Source organism: Mchenga conophoros, linkage group LG17 (genome assembly GCF_057382185.1).
Source record: "Mchenga conophoros isolate Kocher_MC1m ecotype Shallow Benthic linkage group LG17, M_conophoros_male_GT1.1, whole genome shotgun sequence".
Lineage (NCBI taxonomy): Eukaryota > Metazoa > Chordata > Actinopteri > Cichliformes > Cichlidae > Mchenga > Mchenga conophoros.
Genome location: NC_140542.1, coordinates 16,559,943 through 16,587,070, shown reverse-complemented (window position 1 = coordinate 16,587,070; position 27,128 = coordinate 16,559,943). Strand labels below are relative to the sequence as shown.

At 38.4% G+C, this 27,128-nt stretch overlaps 1 protein-coding gene across 6 annotated transcripts in view; it reads left to right on the top strand.

Moving 5' to 3' along the window:
* eps15l1a (epidermal growth factor receptor pathway substrate 15-like 1a) overlaps positions 1–26,346 on the top strand; it is a 54,710-nt gene extending 28,364 nt beyond the window's left edge. For 3 of the 6 annotated variants that reach the window (XM_085251643.1, XM_085251647.1, XM_085251641.1), the window contains 8 exons: positions 1,526–1,576; positions 3,660–3,796; positions 4,180–4,243; positions 5,472–5,614; positions 9,227–9,320; positions 12,307–12,468; positions 17,150–17,166; positions 20,546–26,346. In XM_085251643.1, the coding sequence (XP_085107769.1) occupies positions 1,526–1,576; positions 3,660–3,796; positions 4,180–4,243; positions 5,472–5,614; positions 9,227–9,320; positions 12,307–12,468; positions 17,150–17,166; positions 20,546–20,692 (815 nt within the window). In that variant the 3' untranslated portion in view covers positions 20,693–26,346. Of the gene's footprint in view, positions 1–1,525; positions 1,577–3,659; positions 3,797–4,179; positions 4,244–5,471; positions 5,615–9,226; positions 9,321–12,306; positions 12,516–17,149; positions 17,167–20,545 lie in introns of all 6 variants that reach the window. The other 3 variants (XM_085251644.1, XM_085251642.1, XM_085251645.1) reach the window with 3 other exon arrangements.
* The last annotated feature ends 782 nt before the right edge of the window (positions 26,347–27,128 follow it).

The window sequence follows — 27,128 nt, the reverse complement described above, 5'->3', positions numbered from 1 at the left end:
TGATCAATAATCAGTGGCAATGCTGTCAGAGTTGCCATAGAGACCGTGAGCTCAGGTTGAGCGAAAAAAGACTTTATTCTAGTTTCCAGTTTTCCAGCAGTGTTTGTTACTGTAATTGCCATAAAACACGTTACTGGGAAAAAGCTGAGTTTTTAATCAAAGCACCTCTTTGACTGAACATGAATAAAAGCAAACTTTATAGTTGCTCCTTTCATCCACAGTCATGACACAGTCAAGTTACAGAAGTTAAAACAAGAGCACTCAGTTTGTGCAACTCCCCCCAAAGGCCAAGGGCTGTACAAAAACGTAGATGTTTTTATGTTTTTATTACAACATTCTGACGTCAGCCTGTTTGTGTTACAATATGACGATGTCAGCCTTTCATGGCATTACTATGACATCGTAGGGCATTGTATTGAGAAAACAAATAAAACCATCTTTTATGGATATTCTTCCAATTTCACATTGATATACTAGGCCTTGGGGGACATGAGTATCTAGGTTGCCCAAGCATTTGACCTTGACCTTCATAATGATGCCAAAAGAAGGATGTTAGCCAAACTAATGTCCTTTATGTACAGCACCACTCACCCCCTGCACTGTGGAGCAGCTCCTAAAGCAGTAGACTGTTATGGTGTAGGTCTGAGGGCCGTTGTAGGTCCTTCATCCAAACAGCAGATGGACTATACAGTACCCACACAGGATAAATAGTGTTTAAAAATACATGTATTTTGTTTATCCCACTGCATTTTATGTAGATATAAAAATGAAAAATCCTGCTGTATAGTAACCAGGGGTGGTATAGCAACCTGCCCATCACCTGCCCATAGTATCGTATTTTGGGTTTTTAAATTTTTTTAATATAACTCTGATTCACCTTTTCTTCCTGTTCCCTGTGCTGCTGTAACAAGTGAATTTCCCCAGTGCAGAATGTAATAAGGTGGATGTCTATAAATGAATGAATACACATCAAATCTACGTCAACCAGAAGATATAATAATCAGAGGTTTTTGGCTCCTCTTAATGTAAGGAAGCCTCCCAAGAGTACAGAGTAAAAACTACTTTATTTTATACCTTAGTTTAAGTTGTGTGTATGACTTATTTTATTTGGCATTGCTATATTTGTTTATTTTTGCATTTAATGAAATGTTTTCTTCAAAAAACCTGATTCTAATACAAATACAATGAGAGGGTTTTTAATTCTTTTGCTGGATCTTGTATGCAGTCAAATGATTAAAAACACAGAAGTTTCAGAATCCAGCAAGCAGTTCATTTTAAAAGAACTGGTTTTTTTTAATCCTTTGAATATTTATGGTCATTAAGATCCAGCCCTGGTAAGTGGTCTCATCCCTTCTACGCGCTCTTCTCCTCTCTCCTCTTCTCTACTCCTCAATCTGCGTTTACTGCTTTATGTGTATTAAGTTGTCTTCCTCCTAGTAGCTTATATTTTCCAGCTTGAGTTAATTTATGACTGTCTTTTGTCTTCTTCCTGCCTTTCCCTCTTTGCTTGATTCCTCTCCTGTAGGCGACCCTTTTCAGAATGATCCTTTTGCAAAGCAGCCTCCAGTACCCACAGGTATTTACTTCAGGGAAGAAAGGTTAATAATTTTTCTTTTTTGAGAGGTAATTTAATCTTGGGGCAGAAAATAAACTGCAATATTTCATCACTTAAAATGTTGCACTAAAACTGTTGTGCACACTACATTGAACAGGTTTAGCATTTACTAGAATGCATGCATGTTTTTTCCTTAAATGAATTACAATAATTCGCATGGAATGTACCTTACAAATCTATCATGTAGCATATTTTTTGGGGGGGTTGTTTTTACAACCACAAGTGTGTATTTTTTACTGAAATATTAAATGGGCTGTACCTTTGAGTAGACACTTTTCTACTCAGCTTGAGTACATTCCCACTACATGGACCGGCAGAAACACAAATTACATTCCCACCACAACCCTCATAGAAGCACTTTTTTGTAAGCCGTTTGCATTTCTTATAGGTTTTTAAACATAGAGAGACTACCTCAATAAAAAAAAAAAAAAAATCCCAAAACAACCTCCCAACTCATTGATTATATTTACTTACTCAGAGCTCTTTCCAAGTACTTCTTGGAATACTTACTGTGTTTGTTTTGACCTTTTGGTCCATGCTTTGGTTTGATGTTTTTATGATGCCTATCTGCTGATGCTTTTGTTTACACTTGGCTAGACTTAGCCATACAGTGGGTTAAAAAACATATTTGAGCCCCTGGTCAATTTGTAACTTTCACACTTGCAAAAGAATGAACACTCTCTAATCTTTGTTCAGAATCAGAGAGGCTTTATTAATCCCAGAGGGAAATTGAGTCGTGATAGCAGCAAACATCAAGCACTCATATAAAATGAGTATAGAAACAGAGGTATTAATATAAATATGCATATAAATATTAAAGAACTTGCTACTATTGACACTTAGAATATCAGGCAATACTCCAGGAAAAAAACGTTACACAAAAGTTATAAATTTTGTATGAGTCATTGAATGAAGTAAGTATCCCAAAGCAAAACATGACGTACTACTCTCTAAATCCTTGCGGTTTCTTGACTGCAGCTTGGCAACTCAAAGTTTTAGCTCCCTCCACAGATAGAGGCTAGAGGTCTGGAGACTGGCTAGTTGCATAATGTTGGAAGACCCATCTGCAGTGTTCCGTCTGAGGAAAGGGGATACAGGACCTTGTCCACTGGCCCCTTAATGTGGTCAAGTCCTGTACCCTTAGGACAGAAACAACCCCAAGGCATGTTTCCAACTCCATGGGGATGGTGTTCTAGGGGTCATAGTCAGCAAGACTTCAATCCATTACATTGTAGTGTCTTACCAGAGGTGTTTTTTGGAGACTGAGGTCCCAGTTGCCTTCAGATCATTAAGAAGCTCCTCCCATGCAGTTTTGGGCTGATCCAATACCTGTCAAATGATCATCCTCACACCATGAGGCAACATATTGCACAAAGCTCCAGACTGAGGGCAATTGATGATAATCTTATGTTTCGTTCGTTTCCAAATAACCACATCAACAGCTTTCCCCTTCTCTTCAAACTTCTTGCTGATGGTCTTGTTTACCAAGTCTTCAGTCTTGTCCCTATCATCCTTTGGCAGCTCATTGGTCTTGCCCATTGTGGTGGCTGGGAATGATGGATTGATTGAAATAAAGAAAGAACAAAAGAAAGGAAGAAAGAAAGAAAGAAATCTGAGGGAGGCAGAATTCTGGTTGGGTTGTAGGGAATCCGCATGCATGCACTGCGGTAGCTGCCCAATACAACGGGACTCGCTTTTTTCCCGAGCTTCACTGTGCAGCAGAGAAGCTACAGGCTGCCATGACAGTCAAAAACCACGTTCCCACAAGTGGCTACACACATCACTGTGCCTGGCTCTGCACTGTATCTGGAGCTGGATGGTGCGAATGGAAGCTGCCATAGTTAATTCACCACGGAAATGTCCCTGGTGTACCCATCCGACAGCCACAGTGAAGCTGGCCCCTCAACTCTTCTGTCTGAGCACTGCAGATTGTGCATGTTTCAGCAGGACAAAACTGTATATGTTGTACCACATGCATATGTCTCTGGTCAATGAAAGTTTTAAGAAACAGAGTTTAAGTAGCTCAAGTTCATTTCTGCTGTAGATCCATTTGGAGGAGACCCCTTCAAAGAGACAGATCCATTCAAGGCTTCATCAGAAGACTTCTTCAAGAAAACCACAAAGATGGATCCCTTCTCCAGTCCAGACCCTTTCAGTAAAAGTGCCACTTTACCCTCCAAGGTACTTGTTGAGATTCAAAGGTGGATTTGTAATGTATATCTGGTTATCCCAAGAAGGGATCAGAATGTTTAGTTTGCTCCCTCTGTTTCTATTTTAGCGTTAGATCTCAGTTTTTACAATCGTCAATACAAACAACAGTCAATTTATATTAATTTATATTTTCATTTAGATTGAAGGTTTCCATAAGAACCTCGGAGATTTCTGGTTCAGTTGCACCCACTGTAGAGTTTACTCCAGCATTATAAACAAACAAAAAGACCAATAATAATTAATGCATTAATAAGTACATGGAAAACCCCCTCAATAAACATTGTAGTTAGAATACATTTTCAATTAACGTTGTATTCTTTTGTATATATTTCTCTCATTTCTGTTTTATGCAGCAACCTACTACCTTCACAAGCAGTGACCCATTTTCTTCAAGCCATCAAAAACCTAAAGGATCAGGTATGATTTAATACTTCCTCCTCAATAGCTTCGGACATCGTGTAGTTTTTGTAACCACAGAATAAAAGAACTTGTTATTCTCTGTGCTGTATAATATCCAAAAAGGACAGTTTTGGCCAGATACACCATTGTACAGCAGACCTAAGCTCTATTTTGAGTTTAGCTTGGAGTCAATTTTGGAATTTTTTTCAGTTTAGTGTTTGTTTTTGACACAAACATGTTTTAACAAACCTTTATGAATCCATTGGACCTGTTTCAGTAAACTGTGTGTTCTCTGCTGAGATATGAGTGTAGTCTATACAAACATGCTTGTTCTATGGGTCAAGTTGACTGTCACAGTGATTGAAGCAAATTGAGCCTCTCACCACACTTATTTACTTAGCTGAAGAGCACCATGTTAATTTGCCTATTAAAACCCAGGTTGTACAGAAGATGTGTCATGTTGCTTACCCAATGCTCTAAGTCCACTTAATAACTCAGATTTAATCCCACTGATCAATGGTACTCTCTGTACCATTGGCAGAGTTAGGGAATGGCTTCAATCACAGCATTGTAAGATGGTGACAGATGTACCCTTAGGCCCCCTCCTCGATTCAGAGATGGTCTTTCCCTTTTCACGCAAATTTCAGAATTCATCCTGCTTTTTCACATTATGAGTAAAGACTAGTGACTAATTCCACTTACAGTCTACCTATGATATGACTGCCTGGTTTTGTATGCCCTTCTATTCCTTCTCTATTACTTCTATCTTTCTATTTTATCAGAAAGTTGAAAGCTTTTCTGGTGCTGTGCAGACTTGAGTTTCTTTAGCGTTTACATTTTCAGATAAACCTTTTATATTCATATTTTTGAAAATTCCTGTTGATATGTACTATCAACAACATACTGACAACAAATCAGATTGATCTAGGAGGCAGGTGACTGGGAAACATATTTCTGTTAAACCCTTTTAATTAAACCTGAAAATCTAGACTGCAACACAGCATGATTTCTTCATTCTAAATCTATTCATCTTAACAAAGCAATTTAACCTGATGATGGCTTTGAAAAAAGGTTAAGGTAGTTAATGTAAACTGGGAATGTGGAGCATCAATAAAATTTTATAACAGTGTGAACGGTATCCTGGCAGATATAGAAAATCTGGAAATATGTGATCCCAGCCCTACCTAATACTTCCAGGTACATTGAGATTGTTGATATAAATTCAGTGTAACTGTGTCATTTTCAGACCTCTTTGGCACACTGGACCCGTTTGGCAGCAGTTCATTCAACAGCAGTAACACTTCTGTTGGATTTGCAGACTTCAGCCACATGTCGAAGTCCAGAGACCCTTTTGAAGGAAGGGCCACCTGGCTTCCAGACTACCAGAAGGTATGGGAGGTGAACCTGATCTTGAAAATAAACCCTCTACCAAATATATCCAGATCCCACTCATTACATGGGCTCTGAAAGAAAACATATTGACAAAATTAAATCAATCAATTAAACCATTACAATAATGCTGTATTGTAATGGTAAAAGTGAACATTTTTCAAGTTTTCTGTCAATCTTGTGAATGTGATTACTCAAGTAGCTTAGGATTTTTAAATTGATACCATAAGTGTGTCTACTAGGAGGCTGAGGGGGTAGAACCGGCAGCTGCCAGGTTTTTTTTTTTAAATTTTTTAGTGATAGCTTTTGTAAACTTTTTATAAATTAAACAGTACTGTGCTTCCCTTATGGGTGTTGGCTCTCTCCATTCCTATTACAATGCACAGTGGTGTTTGTTCATCCAAAGCACACTACTAGAATAATTTATTTGAAAGCCTGATGCTTTTCCTTGTCCACTTTATTCGGAAAACTCAACAGCCAGTTTTATTTTTTATCTATCATCAACTGATTTCTCAGACTTTTTATCTGATTTAGAACAAGTCTTGTTCTGTTTCAGACAATAAAAAAGCCCTCTGTAAAGCTTGAACTTACAATTCATCACTGATCGAAGAAAACAACAAAGTTTTCCTTCAGCACTGCAGCCAGGCTGACAGAAGGTCAGAACTCTGTTGAGCCAAGCATTTTTTAACCCACAGACGTATCATTATGTACAGCTACTTTCAGTACCATTGATATTGAGACTCTAATATAGACTTCAGTTTGTTTATGTTTGTTTACACACTAAGGTTAGTTATTCCACAGTTTCCATTACATTTACATTACACATGCTTCCCTTAGGCAGTATCATCAGAAGGCATACATACAATAACATATCATAATAATCATATGATTATTGTGGTTTTCTCTGTTTTTTATATTATTGTAGGGTCTTTACAATATAAAGCACCTTATATGAATAAAACTGATTTGAAATTGAATTTAAATTAGCTATCGCTCATTCCTTTATATTTTCTTCCAGACTTTGTTTGATCTCTTTAAGTGGTTTTAACAATAGTTTTCCAGGCTTTTTGAAGCCTTAAACTATTTCTTTTTCTTTTTTTTAGTTTTCCCCTTATTTTCAGTCGAGTTTCAGTCTTGTACCTGATGAATTTCAGAGGAGTGTTTCCTCTGTAGGTCTGTGTTATGTGTTAAGCCACATAACACTGACCTAACTCAACACATAACACTTGGAAATGTTTTTGTCAGCAGGTTATTAGCAGCCTGTCACAAAAACACACCATTTGTTCCAATTTCTTTAGCCTAATTTCACGAATCCCAACGATTCAACAGTTTTACTTGTATAAAACTTGCCATACCTTGGCTTTAGGGAACTGGAAAAGTGGAGGACAAAAACAAGTGGCTGGTCAAAAAAAACCAATACTGGTAGGAAGCTGACCAGTATCTGAAACTCACGTCCTTAGGAAATACGAAGAAAACTAACAAATACGTGTCACGAGGCCTGAGAAATGCATCTGGCCCTTCAGTTGACCCATTGCTGAAGCCTCATCAGCGTTGGTTCAAGCCTTTGCACAGTAATGTACAGTGGAGCAAAAAAGTATTTAGTCAGCCACCGATTGTGCAAGTTCCCCCACCTAAAATGATGACAGAGGTCAGTAATTTGCACCAGAGGTACACTTCAACTGTGAGAGACAGAATGTGAAAAAAAAATCCATGAATCCACATGGTAGGATTTGTAAAGAATTTATTCGTAAATCAGGGTGGAAAATAAGTATTTGGTCAATAACAAAAATACAACTCAATACTTTGTAACATAACCTTTGTTGGCAATAACAGAGGTCAAACGTTTACTATAGGTCTTTACCAGGTTTGCACACACAGTAGCTGGTATTTTGGCCCATTCCTCCATGCAGATCTTCTCGAGAGCAGTGATGTTTTGGGGCTGTCGCCGAGCAAAACGGACTTTCTATGGGGTTGAGGTCTGGGGACTGGCTAGGCCACTCCAGGACTTTCAAATGCTTCTTACGGAGCCACTCCTTTGTTGCCCGGGCGGTGTGTTTTGGATCATTGTCATGTTGGAAGACCCAGCCTCGTTTCATCTTCAAAGTTCTCACTGATGGAAGGAGGTTTTGGCTCAAAATCTCACAATACATGGCCCCATTCATTCTGTCCTTAACACGGATCAGTCGTCCTGTCCCCTTGGCAGAAAAACAGCCCCATAGCATGATGTTTCCACCCCCATGCTTCACAGTAGGTATGGTGTTCTTGGGATGCAACTCAGTATTCTTCTTCCTCCAAACACGACGAGTTGAGTTTATACCAAAAAGTTCTACTTTGGTTTCATCTGACCACATGACATTCTCCCAATCCTCTGCTGTATCATCCATGTGCTCTCTGGCAAACTTCAGACGGGCCTGGACATGCACTGGCTTCAGCAGCGGAACACGTCTGGCACTGCGGGATTTGATTCCCTGCCGTTGTAGTGTGTTACTGATGGTGACCTTTGTTACTTTGGTCCCAGCTCTCTGCAGGTCATTCACCAGGTCCCCCCGTGTGGTTCTGGGATCTTTGCTCACCGTTCTCATGATCATTTTGACCCCACGGGATGAGATCTTGCGTGGAGCCCCAGATCGAGGGAGATTATCAGTGGTCTTGTATGTCTTCCATTTTCTGATGATTGCTCCCACAGTTGATTTTTTTCACACCAAGCTGCTTGCCTATTGTAGATTCACTCTTCCCAGTCTGGTGCAGGTCTACAATACTTTTCCTGGTGTCCTTCGAAAGCTCTTTAGTCTTGGCCATGGCGGAGTTTGGAGTCTGACTGTTTGAGGCTGTGGACAGGTGTCTTTTATACAGATGATGAGTTCAAACAGGTGCCATTCATACAGGTAACGAGTGGGGGACAGAAAAGCTTCTTACAGAAGACGTTACAGGTCTGTGAGAGCCAGAGATTTTCCATGTTTGAGGTGACCAAATACTTATTTTCCACCCTAATTTACGAATAAATTCTTTACAAATCCTACCATGTGAATTCATGGATTTTTTTTTCACATTCTGTCTCTCACAGTTGAAGTGTACCTCTGGTGCAAATTACTGACCTCTGTCATCATTTTAAGTGGGGGAACTTGCACAATCGGTGGCTGACTAAATACTTTTTTGCCCCACTGTATTTCACTTGCTGGGCCCACTTCCTCATTTTATGTTTGACAGCGTTTTAGTAGGTATGCATGACATGAATTGAGCTGCGGTTTGGGGAAGGCATCGAAGGGGACTGGCGACGGCTCCCGGGCCTGGCAGATCCCCGTGTGCTAAATAGGAGTGAAGAAGTTAAAGAATTGAGAACAAGGAGGGAGGGTGGGGCACGTAAACGAGAATGAACAGCTTGCAGAACTGGGGGAACCTATATAGTTGACAACCAGAAGGAGCGTGTTTGGAGGCGTGGTCCCACTCCTGAAATTCCGATAGATAATCTCCAATTCTGGATGGTGTTCATGTGATGCTGTTGTTAATCATATTTAAGAAGTAAAGACTCAGAACTCTAATGGCCTGTATTTCTTTTTCAGCATGATGATTCTGTTTCAAAATGACACATTCCTTTTCTCAAATTTTTTCCAGCCAGTGTTTGTGGATGACCCATTCAGCAGGAAGAATGACATGCCGGCTCTGCCTCCAAAGAAAAGTGTTCCCCCCAGACCCAAACCACCCAGTGGTGAGTGTCACACTGTGTAGGCTTTTGAGGTGGCCTAGAAAGGTGCCAGAATTATACAAGAATACTGTTAATACTATTATTTGTAGGTGTTTGACCTGAACTGTTTTCGTTTGGTAAAGAACACCTGGGCAGAATTTGAATCTTTTAGTGAAGACTAACAAAAATGTCTGTGAGAATCTACTGTGGTGAGTGAGGCTGAACACCAAAAAGGAAGTGGGACTTTAGCTCCTATATCTCAAACCAGCATAAATTTGGGGTTTTACTAAGTGTGATTTCCGCATCACTGCCATGCCCGTAATTACAGCTCTCCATAACTTTACAAGCATTGTATTTTTAAAGCCACACTAAACACATTTTATCCATCCGTTTGTCTAGTTATCAACATCAGGCATGATTTCAAATCGTGCTTTCTTTCACACATAAAAAGACAGTGAAGAAATTACCTGGAATAAAAACAATCCTCCTTAAAATCAAAGATGACGTCTTTACAAAAAACAAGTACAATTTAGCCTACGGTTCCATATAACATTGCTTTTGAGAGGAAAATTTAAAGAAAAATATCGCTTTCAAATGAGAGACACAAGAAATTCAGTTTCCAATATGGATCAGGCAGTGACACTGATAAAGCCATTTAGAAAGAGTAGCTTAAATTATTAAAAATAAAATGAAATCTAATGAATTGTGTTTATATAATATGAAATGGTAACACAGTTTAATACAGAAACATCAGTTAGGGCTATTTATTATAAGGAATGGCAGATAGTAAATAAACAATACATGAAGCTAAAAAGATTAAAAAAAAAAAAACAACCTCCAGTATTCATGAAAAAAATGCATTTATTGATTCATTTCTTATCTTTGACACCTTAATCTACTGTCTTGGGTTTTTGTGTAGATTTCATCCTTGCTTACAAATGCTGTGTTGTTTGTGTGCATGAACATGTGAAGGTGATGTCGTAAGAGACATGATGTGTGGTTTGGTTGGCCTGTTGTTTGCAGACACACCCTGACATACTTCCTCTCTCTTTCCTTGATGTGTTTGTACGCGAGTATTTATGTGTGGGTGAGTTGTTCAGAGAAGGGCATTCTTTAGACTGCAAGCTGTGTGCAGTGGCAAAGCATCAAAACTCTTTTGCAATTTAAGAAGTTAACAATATTAATTAATATTATGAACTTCTTAAACAATATCTTTAAATATTTAATTAATGGTCTTTACGTTTTCTACCTTATCCTAAACCTAACCCGTCTTCACACCTGTTTATTCTCTGTTATTTTCATTGCTTAATGAAGTGTAAACTATATAACCGAGGGCAGATTTGTGTGAAATACGAAATACACGTGTTTACGTCACTTTGTCTTTTACTGTATTGTTTTTGGTTCATTAAATGCTGCATGTTGCATGTACAATCTTCTGGTAAACATTGAAATTAGATGTGAAAAGTGTAGCAAAATATTTTAAAACAGGGTGGAGCTCATAATTGTGGTTTCTCAAGTGTGTGTGTGCGTGTGCGTCCATGTATGCAGTTTATCGAAAGAGGAATAACTGATCGCCAGGCGTGCACTTTTGCTCAGTGTTTAGTGTGAAATGAACTCACCATTACCCAGATAACTGCTCAGGGGTTATCTGGGTAATGGGACTAAAGGTATATGTGTGTGTTGTGTGATGCATGTGGTTTAGCACCTCCACAGCAAGTTAACGAAGTCTTAATGTTCCCAGGATCCCCTGTCCACCCCAAGTTCCACTCCTTGCTGCTACTAGCATTTTTGTTTGTTTTTGTGGTTGCTCATGTGGTTTAGCATTACTGCGTTATTGAGACTGATTAACTGCCATTTTAAATGAAGATCGTGTTAAGTGTTGGATAGTTTAGTCCTCGTGGACAACAGTGCATTTTTTATTCTGGAAGTCAAAAGTTATACTGAATAGTCAGTGCAAGGATCCTAGTATGCAACGAATTTAAAGTTAAGAAAACAGATATATTTAGTCTGAATGATTTCTGTAGAAGTGAAACAACTAGTAAGTTAACATAATTAAATATGGAATAATTTCAATAAAAAGAATTGCTTTCTGTTTTCAAGTAAAAATGTGTGTGAGAATGTTTTTAATTACTCTCCCGGCGTCATTATTATGATGTTTTACAGAGCTAAGTTAACAAGAAACTAATCATCCCTAGTCTTAAATGTATAGTTTAACAGCTTTGATTATGCATACTCTCTGAACATGGGCACTGGTCTGTTCATCTAGGTGGTAAATTGGGGAACCAGCATTGGGTAACATGGGTAGAAAGCAAACCAAGTGATTTACTAGGAAACCGTTGAAAATCGTTTTGTGGGTTATAGGTCACTACTTTTGGTTTTTGTCTACTGGGTGTGGTCCTTTGCTTGTGTTTTTTCCTATGACAGCTGTTTTCATGTGTTTCCGTTCTCTTGAGAATGTAGTACTGTTAACGGTTTGCACTGGGACCTGATTTGAATTGTATAGTGTGCTGTGTGTGGATGTGAAACTTGTGTGGCTTTCAAAGCTGGCAGGTAACTTTGAGGTGACACTGGAGGTTAAGCAGGTCATGAGAAGAACTATGTGAACCAGCTCTTAATATGCATGGTTTTATGAAAAGCACACAAAATCAGATCTTTTGTTGTCAGCATAGTTGTTTGTGATCTGACCTTGGCCATTTTTATGAGTCATGACATCTCTCAGGTTTCACTCAACCTGTATACCTAGTTAATTTATCTTTCACTTTGACATCTTTTTAATAGTCCTTAGGTAAATGCTTGTCTAAATGATACTTTCTTGTAGTTCTTCAAATTTTTATCGCATGACAAAGTTATATCAGTGCTATGATCCTGTTGCTTGTATCAGTTTTTCGTCAGCAAGCTTTTGTTGTGGTTTAAAATCAAAACTAAAACTTGATGTTGATGGTGAAATAACCTGGAAAGGAAAACTCTTCTCTTTATGATATTTACCTCCTTTATTCTTTTATGTCTTCAGGTAAGACCACACCAGTGAACATGACTGGTTCATCTGACTCTTCCAAACCCTGTGATCCTTTCAAACCGTTCAGTGGCGAGGTCATTGACCCTTTTCAGAGTAAAAAGGGCCTGGGAGACCCATTCAGCGGCAAAGACCCTTTTGTCTCATCCTCAGCATCAAGTAAACCCACTAAAGGCTCTACTTTGGGTTTTACAGACTTCAATTCTGTAAGTTGAGATGAGTGATACTGTTTAACTGTCAGTGTGCACAACAGGTGTCACAGCTCAGTGCAAAGAGCCACACTACCACAATTACAAGGTTTCATTTTACTGCAATGGAAGGATCCTGATGAAGACTGATGAGTGCCAAAAGTGCTGTTGAAGCACAAGACTTAGCAGAGTGTACAGTAATTTAGAATCCCAATGAGACAAAAACCCGTCATCCTTTGGGTGTGTATGGTTGTCACTGTGTCGTATGTTTCTCAGGACCATTTAAACAGCAGCTTTAAAGCAATTCAGCACAGCTGTTGTTCGTTCACCATATGAACAACACCCACATAGCCTTTCACCCCATGTTTCATTCTTCATATGGATGGACTTTATAGCTTTGATGACTGACAGTGTGTTAGGTGTACAAAAAAAGCTGGTAACAAAATTTAGAGCTGCTTATCAGGAGCTGTAAATGATGTTGACACTATGGACATTCAAAATGAAATAAAGAAATGAATTTCTCTTTCATGCAGAAATCTTCTCTCTATATGTATAACATATACATCTAAAGCAAATACATAAATAAACAAAGCCAGCATTATCCTCTTTCATCTGGCACTCTTATTATTATTCGTCAGATCTATTATTAACTATATTACTATAGTTACTTACATCTCACAGCTTTAAAAAAACATCGACAAGTTATACCTCCGTAAAAGTTATATCTATATGCCTTACAGGCTTAATGTAAGCATCAAAATGACCTTAGCATTGTCCTCTGTCATCCATTGTTATTCTTCGTATGACAGGAATTACAGTTCTCTCATAAATGCACAGACTCTTTAACCACCTCACAGCTCCCAAATTGTGGCTGAAAATCTTAAGAGCATGCTGTCTTTACACTGTTACCACATTCATATAGTACAGTATGCACACATATAAATTGCTGCCACTCATGGTGAAAATTTTTTCCCGAATATTGTAATTAATAGTTGTACCAACAGATAATAAAAGAAGTGTTCTTGCTGCTGAAAGTTAAAGCTGTGATAACACTATATAATATGAACTGTGACTAATGGTGAAGTTTCCCTGTAATTAAATAGAATTTAATAATATTTACTTACAAGTACTTAAAGGGAGGTACACTAGAATAAGAGGGTAAAAAGTCATGTTTTTAAATTAAACAATGGAATGATTAAACTATTAATATATATACTATAGATGGATGGATGGATGGATGGATACCCATCTTATATATTTCACAATGCGCCCGATATTTCTTGCAACCTTCAGAAGCCAGTTCGTCTGATTGCTCTTTGGGCAGCCCGTTAGAATTTATTGTATTCTGACAATCAGACTGGTGGTAGCATTACATTTTGATTTGGTTGTGTGGCTCAGCAGGTCATTTGCTAATCAGAAGGTTGGTGGTGGTCCAGTCCACACCCCAGAGTGTCCTTGGGAAAGATATTGCATCCCAAGTTGCTCCTGATGCGTTCATCGGAGTATAAATGCTAGAAAGCAAGTCTCAGACAAACGTCTTTGTATGAATGTATGTGTGAATGAGATGTGTTGTATCAAGCACACTGTGGAGGCCAGGCTATCTGGTGCAGCACTCCATCATGCTCCTTCTTGGTCAAATAGACCTAAGACAGCCTGGAGGTGTGTTTTGGGTCATTGTCCTGTTGAAAAATAAATGACGGTCCAACTAAACGCAAACTGGTTGGGATGGCATGTTGCTGCAGGATGCTGTGGTAGCCATGCTGGTTCAATGTGGCTTCAGTTTTGAATAACCCCCAAGAGTGTCACCAGCAATTTACCAATTTTCCCGACTGACTGACCTTCAGTTCTTGAAGTAATTATGGACTCTTGTTTCTTTTTACTTAGCTGAATGGTTCTTGCCATAATATGTATTCGAACAGTGATCAAATAGGGCTGACAGCTGTGATGATTTTCTCCACTTTCCTCACCACTCCACTCGCAGTTCTCCAGCCTCTACACCACACAGAGATGCAGCTAGTCAAAATGCTTTCTATGGTACTACTGTAGAATGTAGTTAACATGGGTAGGGGTGGGTGAGCACTTCTTAACCTTTAAGAAAGCTAAGTTAGGGTAACTTATTCATTGTGAGCACACTGAATTCTGAGCTCCACTGGAATGACTGAACTTCTTACCCTCTCTCTCTAAGGGAGAGGCCAACAACCTTTCGGAAAAGATTATTTCTGCCGCATGTATCATCACTTATGACCACAGGTTAGAAAAGGGACATAGAGAGCTAAATTGAGAGTTTCACTTTCATCAGCTCTCTCTTCACCACGAAGAGCTGACCTTAACCCCGGTTCACAAAACACATGCAGACTTGGGCCAAACTCACAAACGCAAATATCCCTGAGATGATAAAGAGACTAACGAATGAACTTTCCCTTCCACTACTCCGCCATAGACCTTACCTGGAAGGTTGAGCATTGTGATCCCTTTGTAGTTGGAACACACCCTGCGCTTACCCTTCTGAAAAATTGGAACCACCACCCCAGTCTGCTAATCCAGAGTTACTGCCTCGGATCACCAAGCAGTGTTTGTAGAGGCGTGTCATCAGGTCAACTGAACTTGTCCCATACCAAAGTTTTTCCTGCCCGGGTTGCAGCTGTCACCGGAGTTCCACATGCTATCCAAGCCCAATAGGACTCCTCCTTCAGCTTGATGGCTCCTGTATCTTGTAAAGCCAGGCTTATTGTGGTCTGAGTCCAGAAGAGTCTAGACACAAGACTTGCTAAATCCCAAAATATTTGCGGTTTTTCAAAACTGAGTTTTTCCTTATAAACCTTTGTTTGCCACTGTTGGAAGCCATCAAAGGAATCCTTAATAGCCCTCATTTTTGTTGGAAAAGATCTAAATTCTAATTAAAAGAACTAAAGTGTAATTACAGAACAGCTATTTATGTCTGTATCTAAGTATCTCAAAAGCCCACTTTAACTGTACCAAATAATCAAAGCCTTTAAATTTACCCCACCCTCTGCCATGGCACTATATAAACTGGCTTTAGAAATTACAGTTTGGTATTGACACTGTAAGGCTTGCAGAACTGCACTGCAGAGAGTCTAAATTTCATGTTGTGCAGGAAAGGGTGTCAGCACTTTGTGTGGTTTTTTGTTTTGGCAGGAAGAATATCATAGGTGTTTTCAGGGTTTACCAAGACCTTCACAGAGGCAAATGGGTTATATCAGTTGTGGTAGATCTGTTTTTATCACGAGTGTTACTCTGAATTAATTGAGTCACTGAGACTAGAACAACAAACACAAACCTGTTGTGATCTTGGAACGGGTTACCAATCCATGGCGAGGAATGAGACAAACGTTCACATGCTTGGATCCATTTTTAAATCCCCAGATAACCTAACACCTTTTATTCTATTTTAAGCCTGGAATAACTTTTCTGTCAGATTGGTTGACAACTCAGTTCAAATTTTCTGTTGGAATTATCTATTGAACACGAGACACCACAGTATCACTACTCAACTATCAGCTCTTGAGTCTGTCTGCCCTGCACACTCTTGATGTTTGCTGCTATGTTACCGCCTTTGTTAAACTACTTTGATAAGTGTTTTATATTAACTGCTTATTCTTGTAATGCATGTCTTTGTCTTCCATTACTGTTTTAGGTTTTCTCATTATTCTCATGCATCTACTTCCATGTCTATCTTCAACCTGACACTGCAGCTAAGAACAGTGTCTCATGATCTGTCAATGCAACCTAACCTACATTCACAGCTTTACTCGTTAAATTGTAGATTAATACTTCGCTTTACTTAAGACATATGTCTCCTGAAAAACATCACAGTTCATATAAAATTTGTAAAGTATTTGGTGTTTGGCCATCCAGACATTATTTGAACCATGATGTACCATTATAAATTTGAATGGTTCTTGGATCTAATATTGGTATAACTACTATACTAAATCTACTACAGACAACACTTTTATTCCAGCCCTCTGGTAAGGGGACCTTTACATGAAGGTATGTTAGCTTTAGACTGTTCTACTTGATTTACAACATTTATTTCCACTTTTCCAAAATCAGGCAACTGCAGCACCAACACATGGACCTGTACTTCCTTCTTAAATTAAAAATAGTTTTTTAAAAAGTCATCTACTAAAGGCATAGCACACTTTGCTTTTAGTAGATGACTGTTACATCTGCCAAAACTCATCATTTACATGGTGTTTAAAATACTCAGATACAGATTTGTCATCTACTTTCTCTCACTCTCTGCATGTCACATCTTTTCTTGTAGAGGTCTTGTTAAGCTTTGCTTAGATCTTTGTGTTACACATTCCTGCTTGAAGGGATTCACTGGCATTCTGTTTCTTCACAGTCCATCTGTCTTAGTTTTTTACTTTAGCTTCAATACCTTTTATCAGTTTAAGAATTACTGATTTTATATGATTTTTTATAAACTGTCTAGTATTCGAATGCTAGTAGAATCACTTGATCTAAAAATAAATTACTAACAAATCGCTAAAAATAGTTTTTCAAAATGGACTGCACAGAAACTTGGCCAGTATCCATTTACATTGTCTGTTTGCTGTTGTGTGGTGTAACCAGCTTAGTGTTTTTGGTTATTAACTTCTCTGTTCTATAATCCAACTCTCTAACAGGACCTGACAAAGTCAAGGTAAGAAGCACTATTACATTCACATAAAATGATCATTTGGGAAGTGTTATTGAAACTGTTGTTGAATATTTGTTGAAGAGTAAGACAAGGATTTCAGATGTACAGTAATAGCAAGAGCTTTAGTTGCTAAACTAAAATACAGAAACTGTTTTTAATTTATTATATGAAAAGTGCTGTATACATATAACAAAGGGCAGAGAGTCGCTACTTTTAAAGGTTATTGTAGACCCTGCAAGCAGATTTTTAAAATGGTATCACTAGGTAAAGGTTTGGACACATATGCTAGTTTGTATTCCTTTGTCACCTATTTACACACTCGCCTGAAACTTCTCACATATGCATTTTCTTCAATCTGCATGTCAAAATGTTTTACACCATCTCAACTGGGTTTATTCTTGATATCAGATCATCTGATGGTCAAACATTCAAGGCTAATCAACTTTATTTTGACTAGACAAGACTACAATGAAAATTCTCTCATCTGGAATCATCAAATCAAAGTTGAGATTTTTACTCCTCTAAAGTTCCACTTATTTCTTCTTCTCCTTCTTGATTTATTTCACTATTGTTTCTTTACTGTAGTTTAACCAGAAAGACCAAATTTGCACATTTTGCTTTCAATACTTGATGTTAAGATGTACCTCTGTAAAATCTTAGTTTGTGAAAATGGTAACTGAGAAGCTTCTCCTCAGCAGAAAATGGTTTTAATCTTAAGTGGTTGGAGTGGTTCAGATGTTCCTCCATCCAAATGTTTGCATCGTTCTGCATCCAAGTGCTAATACATGTCAGTTCTACTAAACCAGGGGTCGGCAACCTGCGGCTCCGGAGCCGCATGTGGCTCTTTAGTCCTTATAGTGCGACTCCGTGTGGTTTGGGAAAATAAATTAGAAGTATTTAGCTGAAGTGTAATTTATTTATGTTAGTTCTTTTTTAACTTGTAGTTCTAAATTGGAAGATTATTGTGATTTTGAAATATAAAAATACAATTATATTCTATTATTTTTTCATCACTCAAAATAAGCGTCACACTCGCGGAAGCCAGTGTACCCGCCGAAACGCCGTGCATTTATCGAGACTTTCAACCCCAGGTAGACCAATTATGGATCTTCGGATCCACATTATGTCAACAGCTGTTCTCCACTGTGAACAATGTTAAAGACAAACACCGCTGACGCCTCACAGATGACAGCTTACAGTCCTGCGTAAAGATGAAAGTGACTTCGTACAGCCCTGATTTGCAGACGCTGTGCGCAGAGGTTCAGGAGCAGAAGTCCCATTGTAAACATATCACGGCAGACCCGACGCTGTTTCCATGAACATGCTTTTCAGCATCTCTTTATTGACCACTTTTCACACACGGTTGCTGTACGCATACAGCCGGCTGTAGCTTTTCAGTTCACAGCCCGACACACACCAACACAACAGCATAGAGAGCACAGACGTTAAGGCGGCGAGGCGTGATTGCGGGTGCCGCTCAGGTGCGTCCGCCTCCCCTGCAGCGGCGCTGCAGACCACGCCCCGCCACACACATTAACCAGGTAAAATACATATTTAGGCAGAATTTTGCAAATATCTATTTTTCATCTTTTAGCAGCATAGTGCTTTTTTTCCAATTACTTTTTAAAAGTCAGGTCAAGGCTCCAAAAGCCCAAAGGCGATATGAGGGTGGCGGCTCAAAGCAGTTTTTGTTTGCTGGATTATTTTAGTTCAGCTGGGCGTCTTTCCTTTTGTTATATTTCTTTAAGAGTTCAAAATGTGTTAATTACATAAATAAAATGTAATTTTCTCATTAGCACTTCAAGGATTTCATAAGCAACACACCTTAGTTGTTCACACAAAGCATAAAGGTAAAAAACAATATATACAGTGTTATCTTCATTTTAGATGTCAAAAAGTATTTGCGGCTCCCAGTGTTTTCGTTTGCGTGGAAACCGGCTCCAAATGGCTCTTTGGGTGTGAAAGGTTGCTGACCCCTGTACTAAACCAACCGAATGTGCAATATCCAATCAGTATCCATCAGTATCCTGTTTTCAATCTGACAGTGGTTCTAAATTACCTCTAATTTTTGATATGTTTGATAATTGACTTTGTTACTGTTCAAGTTGGAAACTCTTCAAACTTAAACACTGGACACATGTCTAAGTATGTGGATGGACAAATCTGTGTTCTTTTGGCCACAGCTTACGTCTTCTCTGATCTTGTTATGTGGAAAAGGAATTGTTTCAAAAACAAGGACTTATTGTGCAAAAGTCTTGAGCCGTGCCTCATTTCTATATCTTTTGCTTTCAAGGACCAACACTTTTTAAAGTGGTCTTGAGCAAGTTATTGGGTTACTCAGCCCCTCTTGAATGTTTTTCTTTGGACATTTGCTGCTTTTTTACTCATTTCCAATTTTTACTAGCAGCCTATCAGACAACACAGTTTGACAGAAATAAATTATCTTTTTGACACCAACAAAATGCTATTAGTGGAAAATTTGGCATATCTTCACATTGTGCGCAGAGAATTTGAGGAGACTAGACAAACAGACAACTATATAAGAAGTGGCAGGCCTATACACTGTCTACGGCAGATGAATAGTATCTGAAAATCAAGTCCTTAAAAAATTGGAAAAAAACACAGGACCCGGTGGCTACATCTGGCTCTTCAGTTCATCCATTCACTGAAGCCTCATCAAAAATCTTCTCAGTGAAGGGGGCCTGTCTAGGAGCCCTTGAGGAGAACAGGGATAAAAGCATGATGTATGATAAATTGCACAAGAAATGGACTGAAAATCAGTGGCAATGGTGTGTGATGGACTGATTAATCTAGATCTGAAATTTTTAGTCAAGTGGTTGCCAGTATGGGAGAAGGCGCTGTGAGCTTCTACAGCTATCTGCAAAACCACCAGATTTTGATCCACAATGAAATGCCATCTGGAAAGCAACTGATTGGCGACAGCTAGTTTTTTTTCGCCATGACAATTAACACACACACTGTCCCACACACAAAACAATCAATGCTGTCAGCCACTTATTGGCCTCCCCACAGTCTGGAGCAGTTTGGCATCCACATTTCAGAGCTTTGAGAGCTTTGAAAGCTTTAAGAACTATTCTTTAAGACTGCTTGAAGAAATGACAAGAAAGGTGCCTAAGAGAGTTCAGACTGTATCGAAGAATAAAGGTGTTCATACCAAATATTAACTTTCAAGCTGGTTAGAACTGCACAAACTGTTTTTGACTTATATACTGTAGTAAGTTTCCACATTTCAATAAATCTCTTCATCTGTTTTCCATTTTGTTTGCAGAATATAAAGAAATGAAAGACTGCACAGGACTTTTGCACAATACTGCAAATCTCAACGCTCTCTCTCGCACTCTCTCTATCTTTCTCTTTGCAGTTTGGAAACGAGGCTCAGCAATTAGAATGGGCTAAACGTGAAAGCGAGCGTGCAGAACGTGAGCGGCTGAAGAGACTCAGACAGCAGGAACAGGAGGACCTGGAACTGGCCATTGCCCTCAGTAAAGCAGAGATGTCCAATGCATGACCTGGAGGTCCCACTACATGTGAATACTTGTATAGCCATAGTGAGGCTAACCTGCAGACAAAGGTGACTGACTGAAATATTAAGACATGAAACACATCACTGAACTAATTACTGCACACACTCACACAGAACTCCACACTCAGTGACTTTATTGGATTGGAAGAGAACAAGAAACTTTCAGACGAGTTTGGATGATGGCCCTGCAAACAGAAAAAAACAATAAAACAGAATCTTGGGTTGCAAAACATCATTGAAAAACGGGTGCTGACATGAAGAAAAGGGGAACTGAAATATAAAGACGTGGAAAGAAAGCTGCTTGGTAGAAAGAGTGTACAGGCCCCATAGTAGCTACACGGTAATGTTGTTTTACCGATTAGGGAGACTAGCTAATCGCTGCACGACAGTTTGTATCACTTCATGTTTCTTTGTTTTGTTTTTTAAGCTACACTCTCCATATGGAAACAAACCTTGCTGTCATTAATAGAAGAGCAGATGACCTTTTCTTTTGTTGTAACAATCAGCAGCAAAGAAATTGCCCCTGTACTTCTCAGAAGGGACTTGTAAATTGGTTGTATCATTTAGTTAATAGAATTACATGATGTAGTAAGTATGTCAGTTAATATTCAGTGCTAATGCATAGAATGAGGTTTAAATTCCCATTTGGTATAGAGAGGCTTATAGAAAGGACTGGATTCATTCAGTAATAGTCATTAGGGGAGGGTTTAAAAAATTGATTTCCCCGATTCAAATCGATTTTTGTTTGAATAAAGCGATATTGAGTCATTAAATCCTGATTCGATTTTTAATTATTTTTAAGTATTTTGTCAGAAACAACAAAATCTCAGCTTAAAGCTCACAAAATGACTTCAACGACCACAAAACAGCAAATGAGAGCAGTTGAACGGATTCCGCGAAAAGACGTAAACACAAATCGCGGATCGTTCGCCCGAAGATCTGCGCACAGACACGCCGTCAGCTGCTGAAAGCAAACAGATTCTGAAGTCGCAGGTTTTGCCACTTTCCGACCAAAATTCACTGATAGGCAGCAAAAAAAAGATCAAAACTACGCTTCACGTGTGAAACACATCGTCGTGAATTCCCTCTTACTTTACAGTTTTGCTTCCACTGCGATAAAAATCACACTTCCTGCACGGCTCTCTCTCTCACTCTATTTCAAGAACAGTTTCCAATCTGAAATCTGTTTTCTGCATTATGTACAGTTTTATGTACAGCGCTGGTTTTTTTTCTCTGTAACTTTGCTCTGCTTCACTTCAGCAGCGTCAGGTAATGTTTATATGCAGATTCATGGTTTTCTTCCGTTTTTGTTCAACTGCAGAATATTTTTAAGGCGGTTGTCTGCTTTAAAAAGCCAGACCAGGAAAATCTCCTTCATGCTTTTCTGTGTTTTATCCTCAGTTACTTTGACACAAAGGCATCTGCTGTGATGCTCACACCTTTGATGAAGTGTCAGCTTTTTATACACAGATATACAAATGTGGACATGTATTAATGAATGATCAGAACTATAATATTTCTGACTGTCTGAGTCGAAACTGAATCGAATTGAATCGGGGATCGAATCTGGACCTTCTGAGTCAATCAATTATAGAAATGAGTGACAATAACCAGCCCTAATACTCATTAAATATTCTTTTAAGGCCAGACACTTACACTAACAAAGACTGAGATAAGAAGTGAAAAGATCGATATTAACAGTATTTTTAAACTGTATTTAACCACTTTGTTTCAAGCTAGACTAAAGTCAGTGCTTCATTTTTTTCTCATGACTCCAGGTGAGCTTATATCTCCAAATATCAGGATTTAGAGATTAAACACTTTAACCAGATAAAGATTCAGGCAATCTGGGATACCAAGAGCCTTATTATCCAATGGTTCCACTGTATAACAATTTTAACAGTAATGTTAAAATTGTCATGAAATATTCCTTCTGTGTACTACTGAAATTCAAAAGGCCTCAAGGAACCACAGACAATATTATCTTTTCAGGTGTGTGCTGTAGTCCCTGAGTTTAAATGGCTTCTCTTGTGAATTTGTCTTTCAGTCCCCAGTTTAAATGTGACATAATGTGAAAACCCACTTTACTTTGTGTTGTGCTTATTTATCATGAAGAAATAAATAATACAGAGCGGGGTGAAGAGACTCAGAGTAGGGTTGTTTTTCTTTGGTACTCTTCTGCCTTGAGTCTGTAGCTTATATGTTTCTCTTTTTCAGTATTACGTTTGCCACCCATCACAGACGCTCCCTTCCTCTGGCTCATCATTTCAGTTTAAAAAAATGAAGACATAAAAGTAACAGAAGCTGAGGGAAGCAGCGTGCATTACATTGGTTTCCTCTAATGTGATAACTACCTAATGAATGAAAATAACTATGTCAGGATATCGACATATTCTTTGGAGTGAGAGTAACGTACTGTAAAAATATGTTTTCCGTTATCATGAGTGAGGTCATCGTGTAGAGTCCTCTGCACTGACCTGTAGAGCTTTCTTGCCGTCTCTGCGGTGTATATAGACAGAGCCTATGCCTCTTCTTGACAACTGTACTCTGATCACAATGATGTGATATCATACCACATCCAGCAAATGAAATAAAAGATGAGGGAATTCATTTTTCATATTTCAACTAGTCTGTTTTTTATTGATTCTTTTGTAGAAACTGATGGTTTTAGCACTGTTTTTAGTTGGTGACTACAGAACGGCAAACACAAGTTGCAGATAGATTTCTGACTGGCAGGAAACTGGATGTTGAAGAGTGCTAATTCTTATGTGACATAGTTTGATGCTCCATAACAACTCACTTTGTTTATTTTAGGAGTTGTCTCTTTACTTGAACTATGAACCAATGCTTAAGGGAGACAGAAATACGTTGTTTCTAGAGTTTTGTTTTGTTTTTTATTTGGATTTTGTTCTTTTGCTGTCCCATAAAAGCAGATTTCATTGAACTTAACTTCTGAGCTGTTAGTGCAAAGCAAAGCTTACTGATGTGATCTTTATACTGTAACATTGCACTGGATGCAATCTGATGGAACCTAAAAATGTTTCAGTCATTCTGAAATCACTTCAGATTTGTTGCAATTTAATGAAAATATAAACTCCTTCTAATAACAGAAAACACTGGCGTACATTCTGCTTAACTTGAAGTTTAATACATAAAAAAAATGTACTGAAATGTTCAGGTTGCGTCAGATTTCAGTCCAAAACTGTGATGGGATGGTCCCAAATACGAGCTGGAGGCGTGTAAAGGCTCTGAACTGAGTGATATGACAGAATGACCTCCAATAAGTGTTACACTTGCTTTTCCACTCATCACGTTGAAAAAGAAAATGCTGGTACTAATGTGGTTACTTTCATGATGCAACATTGCATATTTGTTTGTCTTTTTCTTCCCAGATGTCAGACATATTGAAACTGCTTTCCAGAGGGTCAGCATTATATAAATCCTTGTAATGTGAATTCACCAAAATAGGAGTGAAAAGTGAAGTTAAGGTTGATAATGCACCCCTGATTCTGCGAGTAAGAAGTGTAAACTGCCTCTCTCAGCTTTTCTTTGTTATGTTCACACATCAAGAGTGTTTCTTTTACTATAGCTGTTACTGAGCGGTGTCCTTAGTATGTGATAAACCTGCTTTCATCTACTTCTCAGTCATAAAACACACGTTGGCTTTTAAGTCTCTGCCATGAACAGAAGCCCCCTCGTGTCCGTCCGTTTTCTCAGTTTAAATAAAACTGTTCATGAGCTTCTACGCGCCAGCAGGTCGTCAGCTACACACTTGTTCTCACTGCATTATAAAACGTTACAGTTAACTTAATTGCTATCGAGTAAAAAGCTTATAGTGTGGTATACTAGAAGTTGAATAAAAAGCTATGTGTATTATCTAAAAGGTGCAGTATGTTCAATACCTTACTGCAGAATTGTTTGCCCCTGTTTTTCACAGTGGCTAGTGGTGTTACTTTTGTTTGTTAACCAGATTTCTTTCATTCTTACAGCACATTGACATCAGATCAAACATGTATTCCAATAGCAGTCACCTAACAACTCATCTATACTAGCTTGAGAAGCAATGTGATCTAAGCTTCTTGCTTGGGGCATCTCTAAACTTGTCACTGCTGATTGTGACATAATAGTCTAACTGCTTCGTTAAGGTGATATCATAGCAAGAATGTTCATGTTTCAAGTCTCCTTCGAGCTGGCCCCTCACAGGTGGAGTTTGGCTTTTCGGCTTCCTGCCACAGTTCAAAGACATGGTTGGTTTGACTTCTACATAGGCTGTGATACCACTGAGGTCACAATGTGGGAGATTTGCATGTGGTACTGAGCCTGAAAGAAGTCTGTATAGATACAGCTAGAGGACTGAAGCTTTTGCTATTCTTCTTGTAACTATGTGGAACCCACACTGGCTTAAGTGCTATAGAAGTTTATTTTTCCCAGAACTAAAGAGAGTGTCCTTTGACTGAGTGTGTATGTGGATGGCTCAGCTGAATTTTGAAAGCAAAACGTGGACTCGTTCTGTATATTATAGGGCAGAGAGGTGTGTTATCTTTATAGCACAGCTGACATTCTGTGGCGGTGTATATACTTCAACAAGCTAGGATGTGATATTTTCACACAGTATAACTAGCAGCATGTAGGAAACAGAGGGACCTGTGATTATGCCAACGCACTCCTTGAGAAGTAGGGTTGGACAGCAGTTCTATGGGTTTGATTCTGACGTTCTGCACCAGTGCTGAAAACAATTGAAATTAGAGTATGTGGTGAGATGGAACAACATGCATATTATCATTAGCACCAAGAACTAGCAGCACTCAATACTCGGTCCTTCTGTAAAAGACCGCCTATGATATGTGTCTGCAATCACCCCGTCTGCTGTGTACTGCTGTTAACAGACTGGTACCATTGTTCATACTGTATTTGTCATTAGATACCTCCATTGTGCAATAGATATGTTTCTTTTATTGTTGTTTTATGTATAGTCTGAAAGAAGTCTAATTTTTTATATGTTGTGTATGTTTTTAATATAATTATTTATGTATCCACAGCCAGCCACTCTTCTGACCTGATTTTCTTCCAAGCATCAAAAGCCTTTTATCGCAAATCCTTTTTTTTATTTTGAGGAAAAACAAGTAAACACAATGTTAATTACTAAATGTTATTAAAATATCAACAGTGTTAGCAGTTAAGAAATATCAGCTTATGATTGATGATAAGTGTCAAAATTACAGCTTAACAGTTTCTTTGTTTTAATGTTCATTTTATCAGAATGGTTCATGTTTTCTTGTAGTGTGAAACCACTGAATTCTGTCTTTGCTGGAATGCTGATGCTTAATATTAAGCAGGCAAAATGAATTCATTGTGTCATTCGTCATTTCTTTGATTTCTTTTCTAACTCTTGTTGTTGTTGCTCTCTCTGCTATCGACAAATTATTCAGCGCTGTTTTTATAAAAATGCATACAGTGCGTGTACGGTCTCTGTAGTATCATGTCTGGTATATGTGTCCTAACAGCATAAACAAACGAACCAGTGAATTATAGAGGAAAACATTTGGAACAACGGGTAGAGAACAGAGGTTTACCTAGAAAAGTGAGGATCTCTATGGTCTCTATATGGTCTGTACTGTTTACTAGAATAAACATTTCCATTAATGAATGCATGTTTGACTTGTCAACAGTTTTGTATGACTATTTGTAAAGCTTAATATAATATTACACGTTTAGAAATCTTAAATTCTTAATTACATATTTAGGGAAAAAGTGCCAAATGTAATTTATTAAATCCCTAAATCGCAATTCCATTAAGAAATAAAGTGATTTTAATCATTTTAGAAGCTATTAGAACTTAAAATCCATCCTTCAGCATTTTCAAAGTAATTTTTTTTATCCCAAACAATCTTTTCCAAACCAGACATCTGTAGCTGTATTCACAGTGCTTCACTTCTTCCACATTTTGTCAGCCTGATTCAAAAATTGAGTCATTTTTCACCTGAAAAGCCTACACACAATCACCATAGCAACCGTGATGAAAGTTTACAATTCTCCATTTCAGCTAAACTCGTTGTTTTGAATGTCATGGCAAAGGATGTCAGTACTTAACTGTAATACTTGTTCACGGTATGCTTTTGTTTTTTAGTTTTTATCCATATGGATGAATTTCAAGCGGACTTTTTATTCATGGATTATTTTTGCGTTAAATTTTGAGGTGAGAAATGAATCCTTTTTGGAATGAGGCTGTAACAAAAGTAAATACTTTACAGATGCTCCTCCCCTCCCAGACAGTCACAGTGTGAGGTGAATTACACTCATTTCAAGGGCACACCTGTCAAGTGTGAAATGAATGCTGTGCAATTCTGGACATATTAGCTGTAAACCAAGCAAATCCTCTATGTTGGCAAGTGCTAACTGTCTCACTGAGGAATAAGAGGAA